The 13762-nt window shown below is 36.6% G+C and overlaps 1 protein-coding gene across 1 annotated transcript in view; it reads left to right on the forward strand.

Annotated features, from left to right (window-relative positions):
• The first annotated feature begins 1585 nt into the window (after nucleotides 1–1585).
• The window catches only part of LOC129283258 (sialidase-4-like), a 32107-nt gene continuing 19930 nt past the window's right edge, over nucleotides 1586–13762 (forward strand). Inside the window, exons 1-4 of the mRNA XM_064113658.1 lie at nucleotides 1586–1695; nucleotides 2193–2461; nucleotides 4579–4618; nucleotides 7430–7600. Of these exons, the coding sequence (XP_063969728.1) occupies nucleotides 2227–2461; nucleotides 4579–4618; nucleotides 7430–7600 (446 nt within the window). The 5' untranslated portion in view covers nucleotides 1586–1695; nucleotides 2193–2226. The remainder of the gene's footprint in view (nucleotides 1696–2192; nucleotides 2462–4578; nucleotides 4619–7429; nucleotides 7601–13762) is intronic.

A 13762-nucleotide genomic window follows, 5' to 3' on the forward strand; every position in this document is an offset into this window, starting at 1 on the left:
ATGGCTGTAAGACCAACTAGTTATTAGACGAAATGGTGAGTGGACGAAATAGCAATTAGACCATGTAGAGGAACAGGAACTGATGGTAGACCAAATGATAGTAGAGGGGTTGGTCATTGGAGGAACTAGCATTAGACCAATTGAAAATAAAGTTTAAAGAGAAATTCCAGTAGTTGCAGTAAACACTGATTTCATGAGAAAGTCTGTAAAACCAGGCTTAATTGTCAGTATATCATCGAGGATCTAGATCTGGTACAGTTACATAAACTGAACTTTGTGAAATCTTGAAATCTACGCTGAAAAATGTTCAGACTGAACTTCCCCAACACAGATAAGCGCACGTGGGACAGTGTATAATTATTGCTTTGAGCGTCGCGCCCGACGCTCTACCCGAATCCTGTGCTTATTTGCTGATTTCTCAGCAATTACACAATTTCTTCCAGAATCCTTTGGCACATGCGTTTTATTTATACAAACAGACACTTTGGAGGTCATTTCATTGGATTCTGTACGAACTCATTTTGATATCGTTACCAAAACTAGCATTTACCTTTAACCAAATTTTTAAATGTGCACAGTGTGTTATTACGAGGCCTGAATAAACTGTTATACATAATTACAGGGCCCTGTCGCAACCATTATGGTAACTTTGCCATTCAATGTTTGCTTGTATGGAATCCTTGATTCTGATTGGCTGTTGATCAGTGTTACCATGGTAGTTACCATTGAATGGCAAAGTTACCATAATGATAACTTTGCCATTCAATGTTTGCTTGTATGGAATCCTTGATTCTGATTGGCTGTTGATCAGTGTTACCATGGTAGTTACCATTGAATGGCAAAGTTACCATAATGATAACTTTGCCATTCAATGTTTGCTTGTATGGAATCCTTGATTCTGATTGGCTGTTGATCAGTGTTACCATGGTAGTTACCATTGGATGGCAAAGTTACCATAATGATAACTTTTATGCAACGGGGCCTAGGTGTTTTTGTGGTCTAATGGGTGTGAACGCGTCCATATCAGTTTGCTTTTTTGAGGCTGTTCTCACTCAGTTCCTTAAACTAGTTTAGTGGAAACTAGTTTAACGCTAAGTGAGAACGGTCGAAGCGCTCTTGGAAGCGCTCTTCCAAACCAGTTTGGAAGACCACCTCGCGATGTAGTTTTCAAGATCGCTTCGAATCGGAAAAGTGGTTTTAGCGTAAGTGAGGACACAACCGTTCTTCGGGAAGCGATCTTCGCACATTTTGAGCGCGCTACTCCACACGACAGGTGTAGAATGCCTATGCTGCGGTTTCGAATTTCGCGCGAAACGTGTCACCCCACTGAGAGCGTTTCCATAGCAACAAGAGCGCTTTACGTGAAGTGATTTTGAAAACCACTTTCGTGTGATCAAGTGAGAACGCTAGCAAAGCGATCTTCCAAACTGGCTTTCTGAACCGGTTCCCAGTAAACTAGTTTTAGGAACGTAGTGAGAACAGCCTCATAGATGTGGGAAGACTTACCGTCACACATATATGGCTTATCTCACACTTTGATCTCTCGCTCATATTGGTATTGCTCTTCTCAATTAGTTTTTCTTACAAGTGTTAAAGCCTGACACATGACATATACATGTATGTTCCATGTTCTTCATTTCTAATCTGTGGTGTAAGACTGTTTTTCCCGAGCAAGGTGAAGAAAATGGCCACTCGGTAGGTGATTTGGTTTTGGGGGTCATTGTTTTTAAAGCAGAATTAAATGGTCTTCTGCACAATGGCTATTATTCCTGCTTCTTTTCATTTCAGGGGTCCGTTGCAGAAAAAGTTGTGTTTCAACGCAAGTCAAAAAATCAATCAAAATGCGCACTGTTGATTGGTTGAAAATCAAGTTGCGTTTGATTGCAACTCTTTCTGCAACGGGCCCCAGATTATGTAAGGTACTTGTAAATTCTATGTTGTGTAGATAATGTATAATAACAATGACATGACATTTCCTCCAGTGACAATTGCTCCGGACTTTATTTCGTCTAAGATGTAGGCTTAGTGCTCATTTTAAGGTTAGGTTTGAGATCATATGGTATAAGTGTTAAATCCAGGGTTGAAGTTGGTCATTCCATTAGGAGCAATTGTCGCTGGAGCAAAAGCCATGGAACCTTGAGTGACCACTGCAATTTTATGTTTTTAATTATTTTCATGTTTGTTTCCACTAGGTTGAGTGGATTTTAAGGCAGTCTGTCTGATCCCATGCGTTGCCTTCGGGTGCTTCTTCGAGCCATGTTGGTGGGGGTACGCAAGGCAGTCCTGCGGGACGTACGGTCCTGTATCAGCACACAGCTACTGGTCATCATCGTCAGCGTCATGATGGTGGTCATTGTTGTCCGTCAGATGCAGGGCCCGATGGACGTCGTCATCAAAGAGGAGATCCTCCAGACCAAGGATATGTTTGCGACGATGACACCGCAAGAAACAGAACCAGAAGGTAAGAATGCTCAATTACTTTTGTCCTGGGTAGGCTTCTTTATTCGATGACTGTCATCACCAGATATTTTTCAAAGGTCAAACTTTTTCTATGATTTTGGGGGTTGCCACAGATTATAAATTGATGCTTCAGATAGCATTTTTCCAAATTCTCCACACTGTGTAAACAGTATTGTGTAGATCTGTATAAATGGTGGCACAACATTTGCTCCTGCATCAATTGCTCCGGGCTTAAATTTGCTAAGATGTAAGGTTCAGGTTACATGTAGTTGCAATAGGGTTTTATGTTATGCTGAGGGTTATTTTAAGGGTAGGGTATAGTAAACAAATATATCAGGCTTTGAGAAAGTATAGTGGAATAATTTATCCGAGGTTGGTCTGGCAATTACTATTTTTCCCGAGGGGCAAAGCCCCGAGGGAAATATAGTAGTTTTGCCAGTCCAACCGAGGATTAATAATTCCCACTATGCTTTCGAATGAAACGCCTGGTATATTGTCTCACCTGCATAGCAGAGTGAGACTATAGGCGCCGCTTTTCCGACGGCGACGGCGGCGGCGGCGGCGGCGACGGCGGCGTCAACACCAAATCTTAACCTGAGGTTAAGTTTTTGAAATGACAGCTTAACTTAGAAAGTATATGGACCTAGTTCATGAAACTTGGCCATAAGGTTAATCAAGTATTACTGAACATCCTGCCTGAGTTTCATGTCACATGACCAAGGTCAAAGGTCATTTAGGGTCAATGAACTTAGACCATGTTGGGGGAATCAACATCAAAATCTTAACCTAAGGTTAAGTTTTTGAAATGTCATCATAAATTAGAAAATATATGGACCTAGTTCATGAAACTTATACATAAGGTTAATCAAGTATCACTGAACATCCTGCATGAGTTTCACGTCACATGACCAAGGTCAAAGGTCATTTAGGGTCAATGAACTTTGGCCGAATTGGGGGTATCTGTTGAATTACCATCATAACTTTGAAAGTTTATGGATCTGATTCATGAAACTTGGACATAATAGTAATCAAGTATTACTGAACATCCTGTGCAAGTTTCAGGTCACATGATCAAGGTCAAAGGTCATTTAGGGTCAATGAACTTTGGCCAAATTGGGGTATTTGTTGAATTACAGCCATAAATTTGAAAGTGTGTTGGTCTAGTTCATAAAACTTGGACATAAGAGTAATCAAGTATCACTGAACATCTTGTGCGAGTTTCAGGTCACATGATCAAGGTCAAAGGTCATGTAAGGTCAAAGAACTTTGGCCACGTTGGGGGTATTTGTTGAATTGCCATCATATCTCTATAAGTGTATTGGTCTAATTCATAAAACGTGGAAATACGAGTAACCAAGTATCACTGAACATCTTGTGCGAGTTATAGTAGTTTTCAAAATCAGCACTGCTGCTATATTGAATCGCGTGATGCAGGTGAGACGGCCAGAGGCATTCCACTTGTTTGTTTTATATCCTACTTTTGATAATTTACAACCAAAATCTATGTGTTGAGCTTGCAAAGTCCGGTTACTTGAGTTGAATTACCTACCTTTTCTCCGAGCCACCGCGCTCAGCGGAACGCAGATTAGTGCCTGCGCTGACGCATCGCGGGACTTGCCCGGGAGAGAGAGCGCGCTGGCCGGTGCGCCCGAGAGTTTAGCTAGATATCCAGTTTTGCGAAATAATGAGGTCTGACGTCACGCAACATCATAGTTGAAATATATTAGGTCACATGATGCTACTTGAACCAATCACTATACAGGATTTACTCTATGTAGGATATAATGTTAAATACATGATTGAACTTGGGCATTCAAATTTGAATTTAGAGCAGAGCAAATGTCATGAAACCCATCCATGCATGTTCATATTTTCCCTATTGCCAGTATAAATCCATCACAGCTTTCATAGGCTATCCTGTCAAGGTATTTTGATGCTTAATGTTATCCTTGTTCCAATAGTCTTACCTGGCAAGTAAAATCAGTCAGTCATTTAAAAAACATCTACACTGTACGTGTACAAGCCTGAGATTTGTTCCTGATCATACATGTGGGTCTTCCCAGTATTTACTGTTGTTTTTCACTCTATGTTTGATATCAATTTCTCTTATATCTATAGTTATATTCAAGTCTGGAATGGGAATATATAACACTTCAAGGTGAGTGATTTTTTCTCTATTTTGGGATGTTATAGAATTTATATCACCTCATAGCAAATACAGTACAGTGTACATGAATATACCTTTGATGAATTAATTCATAATGAATCAACAGATATTAACAAATGAATACTGGAATAAATCCCAAAATATGTCAGTTGAAAAACAATGCATGAATGCTCTCCAGTGGACCCCATATTGTTATATTTTTCTCAATTCACCACATTGCAATTTTGTTATTTTTACATACTTTGTGCAGCAGATTTTTCTTAGGGAAAATTAAATTCAAACCTCATGATTATTCATGACCACACTCTTCAATTTTTTTTTCTTCAGACATTGAAGATAGAGACATTACTATGATTGGTATGTATGGGTATGCAATGAAGGAATATTACATTACACATATTTCTGTAATACATGTACATGACAAGAGGAAATTATATCACCATATTTCCTTTCAGAAATATCACAATATTTTCATAGCACAGAACCACATGTAACGTAATCTGTGACCATCTGATATTGAGTGTGTATACTGTACTTGAAGTGAAGTGTTGTCTAGTATTTACGTTGTGTACTGGTAGTTCAATCGATCTTGGCCTGCAATGTCAACAAAATCATACAGACCCAGGAAACTACTTCAAAGTCATGTACAGTACATTATGAGACCAATGAGATGTGGGGTCCCTGGGTGAAACGTCGCAGAAATCACCCATAAAAAAATCATATTCTGACGAATAAAGAGAAACATTCTAAAATTCATCTCATTGGAATGAAGGTAATCATAGCTGATCAAATATTTTAAAAGATTACAAGTGTTTAATCTGATCAGGCAATAAAAGAGAGTTTGATTGTGACTTTATGCAGTGGAGAAATCATTTCATTCATGACAGCAACAATGATTATGACAGACCTGTCAACCAATATGTTTTTGCAACCAAAATACGGCAGTACGTTTTTTCCTTTAAAAATATGTTTTGGTTAAAAAAAAAATTTATTGAGAAAAATCATCTCTATATGTCTCTATTTCGTAAAACGTGCACAAATATGGTTATTAGATCAATGTAATTTCAGGTAACTTTTTTTTTTTCAATCATTTTGTTAAAACCAGGGTGAGATATACACATGTTTCAATGTTTTTTTTTTTTCATCTGCAAGAGCAGTGCGCATTTTAGCTTGCATGCAGCTTGAGCGCCGCGATGAGCGAGTGCGCCACACATTTTATTATGAAATACACTTTTTGGGGGGAAAATACTTTTTTTTTTCACAGAATACAATTGTTCATTCCCAGAGGTTGGCAGGTCTGTTATGATTTTATACATGATTAGTACTTACTGGAATTATGATGATAGCAATGGTGATCACATTTATTAACATGTCCTACATGTAATCATCATTAAAGATGTTGATTATGGAGGATCATGTATAAATGGATTAAATCAATAAATAATTAACATACATGTATGTATGTTAACTCTTGATTTAGATTGCTATTTTACAACATATCTTTGACTCGATAAAGAAATGAAGTGATTATAATAACTTTCTTGATTATTACCCTACAAGCTCTATGACTAAAAATCAGAATAGAATTTAGAAACAAGAAAGAAATATAAGCAGTAAAAGTTCATCTGAATAAGGCAAATACATATATGTTAAAATGAAAAAAAAAATACATGTATAAAAACATTTAAAAACATTTAAAGGGGAAGTTCACCCTGACAAAAACTTTATTGTAAAAATAGCAGAAAAAATAATAGAAAATATTGCCGAAGGTTTGAGAAAAATTCATCAAATGATTAAAAAGTTATTAGAATTTCAATTATTTGATTTGTGACGTCATATGCGAGCAGCATTCCTACATAGCGAATGGTAAAAATTCAATGAAATGTCATTTTCTTAGAAAATTGAAAATGGTTTTCACTGTACCTTTTGTATATCAATAGACAAATTATTTCACACCCGATAATGAATAGAAAACAAAATTAATTCATCAGGAACCATGCAAAATTTGAAATTCATGCATTTTATATTACATAACACATGGGGCAGCTGCTCGTTTATGACGTCACAAATCCAAAACTTTGAACTCTTATAACTTTCTTACTCTTTAACAGATTTTCCTCAAACCTTCACCAATATTTTTTACTATTTTTTCTGTTATTTTTGCAACAAAGTTTTTTTCAGGGTGAACTTCCCCTTTAACAGGTAAAAGTACATGTAACAGATCTGCCATGTGGTAGGCCTACATATTTTTTGTATGTAGTACTGAAGAAGAGAAGATTACTGATGGTTTCATGCAAAATACTGATTTCTAAAGTTTCAGTTTGATGTGTTGCCCTATGATGCTTCTTTGAAAATACTGTTTTTCTGCATTTCAAATTCTGAAATATTTGGCCCGTATTCTGAAGTCGGGTTTAACTTAAACTCAGATTTAAAGTTGTGGTTTAAGTAGAGATAGCCAATTGTTACCTTAATCACCAGTAGAAGAGATACAATATTACAGCTCATTTGGCTCTCAAATCATTCATAATTGTCTAGAAAGTATAAATATATGATTGTCTTCACAATTGATGAATCGGGAAAGAGCACAGAAAACAAAAGAAACACATCTTTATAAAAATCTTGACACTTTTGGCTTCTCATAATTTTAGCACAGAGTTAGACCATGGTCTAAGTTAAACCTGACTTCAGAATTATGGGCCTTTGTGTTCAGGATGGCAGCTCAGATGTAACAATACCCACCCATCCTTAAAAATAATTAAAATTTGTTGGTGTCTTTCCTCTTGTGTTTCCAAACATGTGTAGAATACCTGCGATAGTGCACCACAAGGGCACCTTTCTTGCGTTCTGTGAAGCTCGTAAAGACACAAGCCATGACATCGGCAACATCCACATCGTCCTACGCAGGGGTCAGAGGTCAGGGTGGAAGGTCAAATGGGGTGAATTACAGGTGGTTGCATCCAGGCATGGTTACAGGTAATGGTGCACTCGCATTTCTCCTACGACGGCCGTACGGCGAGTTGAAAACAGTCCTCTTGTTCATTTTCATTCAAACCACCTATAAAAAATATCAAAACGTCTGTTATGACTTGCCCTACGGCTGTTGTAGGACAAATGTGACTGCGCCTTAAAACAGGGGAGGCATTTCATGAAAGAAATAATCAATGATTTCATTGACAACTGTTATAAGCTACTGAAATCCTTGCATTTGATTGGCTGAAAGCAAGTGCAGTCAGTAAAAGTCAACAACTGCTTCTTTCATGACATGGTCTCCACAGCCCCAATTGCATGAAAGTTACTATTATAATAACTTTGCCATGCAATGGTGTCTTTTTTTTTTATCCATAATTTTGATGGGCTGTTGAACATTGTTACCATGGTAGCTACAATGTACCATTGGATGGCGAAGTTACCATAATTAATAGTAACTTTTTGCAACGGGACCCAGGAATGATCTTTTTCAAAAGATCATTTTTTGATAATATTTTAGGGGAACCTCCTCCACAAAATGACGTGAACATATTTATAACAACTAGATTTTAATTCGTCATGAGGACGAATTAGGTGGTCTGTCATGATTTTTCATTCAGTGTCGGCTAATGTTGTATGAAATGAATCATTTAGATATGATTGATAATCTTGATCATAGACATCATAGGAATGCATTTTGACCATTGCTAAATGTGATTATTAATGTGGTGATGACAACCGTGATGATTATAATGATGGTGGTGATAATGCAATACGGTAAATACAAAATTAAGTTTGGAGCACGTAAAATGCCTTAAAAACTCCTCAAAAATTTCAGACGATTTACCGAAATTGGCTTTCCAAAATTGCGCAATAAAAGGCGCCTTCATTTTCAGAGCAGTTAATTTTTAATGGACAGTTTCATATTTTTTATGCAAAATCTTTTTAAAATTTCTTTCTACTGTCAGCAATTTTTCTTTTAAGATTTCAAGCAAGAATTTCCACAATGTCAGTGGGTATCAATTTCACAGAGTGCTTGAAAATTCTTAGGTGATACTTTTTGAAAACTAAAATATCTTAAATATTTTTATTCAAAATTTCTGCTAAATTTCAATTATTTTTAATGAGAAGTTTCGCAATGATACATTTTCACAGCATTCACTTCAAAACTCATCATCAGTGGTGTATTTGATAAAAGAATTAAGTAGAATTTTTTGAGGGGAAATATTTGCAAAATTTCTGCAAATTCCTAAACATTTCACATAATATTTTCCGTCAAGAATTTTCAATATCCATTTATTAATTGTGTATGACTTTAACATTTACTTGAAAATTCTTTCTTGATGATTTTACTGAAAAAGTCAGGTAAAAGATTCAAATACTGGCAATTTTCCCGCAAAATTTCGGGAAAATTAGTATTTTACTAAATTGCACTATTTTTAATTTCACAGAAGGTATCTGAAAATTTGTTATATGTTATATTTAGAAAAAATAACCAAATAGAAAAAAATCCAGGATTTTCCGCAAAATGTCTAGAATGAAATTAATCAACCAAATAGCGTTTCAATGCATAAATGATGTTTTACAATGTTAAAACTACATCTTAAAAAGTTCCGGCAATATTAAAAAAAATGTCCTACATAAAAAAACGCAAAGCAAGTGGGCTTGATATTTTCAGCAAGACCGTACAATTGATTAATAAAGCATTTTCATGAAAAAATTCTCAAAAATTAGGTCCAGAAAAAATTTACAAAAACTTAAACAGGTAATAACACACTAATGCTGTGGTTGAAAGTGAAAATCATTCACACATTATTTGTAGAGGATTGTTTTCACTACATCATATCGAAATTTGAGAGAAGATTGACTAGTAATAACGAAGATATGGTCAAATATGCATAAATACGTTGACGTAATTGCGAAAAAGTTTAATTTTCACTTCTAACGTAATTTTGACGTTATTACGCAATCTCCAGATGATATTTTGACTATATCCAAGAGTGAGGAAAAGTAGGGGGTCAACGGACTCCCTGAAGAGCTACAGTGAATTTTATATAGGCATATTTTTGCCCACTTATGACTTATTTTGCGAGTTTGCACGCGCGTGTAATGCAAATTTGAATGGACGCGCATTCCCGTATTATTGGCCGTAAGAGGCTGAATGAGGTATCAAATTAATCAGAAGCTAATGGACAATGGACAGACATAAAATAAATGATGACTCGAAGATGCATACCGATGGTAGGTGCAAGAACGCGCACGCATACCTGTGCGCGCGCAAATTCTTGACATGCTCAAAATAACCTGAAACGTACCCAAACTTGACCACGGTTGATTTGGGGAAGTTTTAAATTTTGACGCGCGCGTACGTGCGCGTCGTGACCTTTGCATGACCTCTGATGACATGTCCTGATGACCTGTCACCTGAACTTGATATGATGCAAATATGGATGATTTTTTATGATTAGTTGCGGTGATATGATCAATAATTCATTTTTACAAAATGGCGCCTAGATGACGTCATCATGATTTGATAACCTTGAAAAGTTTCGTTTCGCGATTCCATAATAATTTCCATACATGACATGAAAATCAAGAAATTTGACAAGCCCGATTTTGAGATAAAGTGGGAACAAAATTTGGCAATAAAAATAAATAAAGTAAATTCTGACGAATATAATAGGTGATCTGTCATATTCATGACAGACCACCTAAAAAGGAAAAAAAAAAAAAAAAAAAAAAGGCAGGCAAGGTTTGAACCACCGACCCCAGCTTTACTAGTCAGGTGCGTTATCCAGTCGACCACAATGTTTCCGACAGACGGCAAATGCAAAACAGGAAACATATTGTCAATGTAAATTTTTGCAAGTAGAAAATTGGCATGATGACAAACCTCTACAAGTTCTAGTTTTGAGAATAGCACAAGCTTTAAAATGATACAATGGACATATTGTCTAAAGGGTACATTCTAAGCTAAAAGATATTGAAAATTTGGCGAGAAATAACCAATATTTACGGAATTAGAATCAATTTACATGAGTGTGGTGACATCATGAAACAGAAAACGTTAATTTTTAGTTCCGACGCCATTTTGATGACGTCACGATGTTTTTAAGGGTCAAATGTGGCATGAAATCATATCTCCTTTTCATACTCTATTCGAATAGGAAAAAAAAATTGGGGGTCAACGGACTCCCTGAAGAGCTACAGTGAATTTTATATAGGCATATTTTTGCCCACTTATGACTTATTTTGCGAGTTTGCACGCGCGTGTAATGCAAATTTGAATGGACGCGCATTCCCGTATTATTGGCCGTAAGAGGCTGAATGAGGTATCAAATTAATCAGAAGCTAATGGACAATGGACAGACATAAAATAAATGATGACTCGAAGATGCATACCGATGGTAGGTGCAAGAACGCGCACGCATACCTGTGCGCGCGCAAATTCTTGACATGCTCAAAATGACCTGAAACGTACCCAAACTTGACCACGGTTGATTTGGGGAATTTTTAAATTTTGACGCGCGCGTACGTGCGCGTCGTGACCTTTGCATGACCTCTGATGACATGTCCTGATAACCTGTCACCTGAACTTGATATGATGCAAATATGGATGATTTTTTATGATTAGTTGCGGTGATATGATCAATAATTCATTTTTACAAAATGGCGCCTAGATGACGTCATCATGATTTGATAACCTTGAAAAGTTTCGTTTCGCGATTCCATAATAATTTCCATACATGACATGAAAATCAAGAAATTTGACAAGCCCGATTTTGAGATAAAGTGGGAACAAAATTTGGCAATAAAAATAAATAAAGTAAATTCTGACGAATATAATAGGTGATCTGTCATATTCATGACAGACCACCTAAAAAGGAAAAAAAAAAAAAAAAAAAAGGCAGGCAAGGTTTGAACCACCGACCCCAGCTTTACTAGTCAGGTGCGTTATCCAGTCGACCACAATGTTTCCGACAGACGGCAAATGCAAAACAGGAAACATATTGTCAATGTAAATTTTTGCAAGTAGAAAATTGGCATGATGACAAACCTCTACAAGTTCTAGTTTTGAGAATAGCACAAGCTTTAAAATGATACAATGGACATATTGTCTAAAGGGTACATTCTAAGCTAAAAGATATTGAAAATTTGGCGAGAAATAACCAATATTTACGGAATTAGAATCAATTTACATGAGTGTGGTGACATCATGAAACAGAAAACGTTAATTTTTAGTTCCGACGCCATTTTGATGACGTCACGATGTTTTTAAGGGTCAAATGTGGCATGAAATCATATCTCCTTTTCATACTCTATTCGAATAGGAAAAAAAAATTGGGGGTCAACGGACTCCCTGAAGAGCTACAGTGAATTTTATATAGGCATATTTTTGCCCACTTATGACTTATTTTGCGAGTTTGCACGCGCGTGTAATGCAAATTTGAATGGACGCGCATTCCCGTATTATTGGCCGTAAGAGGCTGAATGAGGTATCAAATTAATCAGAAGCTAATGGACAATGGACAGACATAAAATAAATGATGACTCGAAGATGCATACCGATGGTAGGTGCAAGAACGCGCACGCATACCTGTGCGCGCGCAAATTCTGGACATGCTCAAAATGACCTGAAACGTACCCAAACTTGACCACGGTTGATTTGGGGAAGTTTTAAATTTTGACGCGCGCGTACGTGCGCGTCGTGACCTTTGCATGACCTCTGATGACATGTCCTGATGACCTGTCACCTGAACTTGATATGATGCAAATATGGATGATTTTTTATGATTAGTTGCGGTGATATGATCAATAATTCATTTTTACAAAATGGCGCCTAGATGACGTCATCATGATTTGATAACCTTGAAAAGTTTCGTTTCGCGATTCCATAATAATTTCCATACATGACATGAAAATCAAGAAATTTGACAAGCCCGATTTTGAGATAAAGTGGGAACAAAATTTGGCAATAAAAATAAATAAAGTAAATTCTGACGAATATAATAGGTGATCTGTCATATTCATGACAGACCACCTAAAAAGGAAAAAAAAAAAAAAAAAAAAGGCAGGCAAGGTTTGAACCACCGACCCCAGCTTTACTAGTCAGGTGCGTTATCCAGTCGACCACAATGTTTCCGACAGACGGCAAATGCAAAACAGGAAACATATTGTCAATGTAAATTTTTGCAAGTAGAAAATTGGCATGATGACAAACCTCTACAAGTTCTAGTTTTGAGAATAGCACAAGCTTTAAAATGATACAATGGACATATTGTCTAAAGGGTACATTCTAAGCTAAAAGATATTGAAAATTTGGCGAGAAATAACCAATATTTACGGAATTAGAATCAATTTACATGAGTGTGGTGACATCATGAAACAGAAAACGTTAATTTTTAGTTCCGACGCCATTTTGATGACGTCACGATGTTTTTAAGGGTCAAATGTGGCATGAAATCATATCTCCTTTTCATACTCTATTCGAATAGGAAAAAAAAATTGGGGGTCAACGGACTCCCTGAAGAGCTACAGTGAATTTTATATAGGCATATTTTTGCCCACTTATGACTTATTTTGCGAGTTTGCACGCGCGTGTAATGCAAATTTGAATGGACGCGCATTCCCGTATTATTGGCCGTAAGAGGCTGAATGAGGTATCAAATTAATCAGAAGCTAATGGACAATGGACAGACATAAAATAAATGATGACTCGAAGATGCATACCGATGGTAGGTGCAAGAACGCGCACGCATACCTGTGCGCGCGCAAATTCTTGACATGCTCAAAATGACCTGAAACGTACCCAAACTTGACCACGGTTGATTTGGGGAATTTTTAAATTTTGACGCGCGCGTACGTGCGCGTCGTGACCTTTGCATGACCTCTGATGACATGTCCTGATGACCTGTCACCTGAACTTGATATGATGCAAATATGGATGATTTTTTATGATTAGTTGCGGTGATATGATCAATAATTCATTTTTACAAAATGGCGCCTAGATGACGTCATCATGATTTGATAACCTTGAAAAGTTTCGTTTCGCGATTCCATAATAATTTCCATACATGACATGAAAATCAAGAAATTTGACAAGCCCGATTTTGAGATAAAGTGGGAACAAAATTTGGCAATAAAAATAAATAAAGTAAATTCTGACGA

Source organism: Lytechinus pictus, chromosome 19, assembly GCF_037042905.1.
Source record: "Lytechinus pictus isolate F3 Inbred chromosome 19, Lp3.0, whole genome shotgun sequence".
In the NCBI taxonomy this organism is placed as follows: Eukaryota; Metazoa; Echinodermata; class Echinoidea; order Temnopleuroida; family Toxopneustidae; genus Lytechinus; species Lytechinus pictus.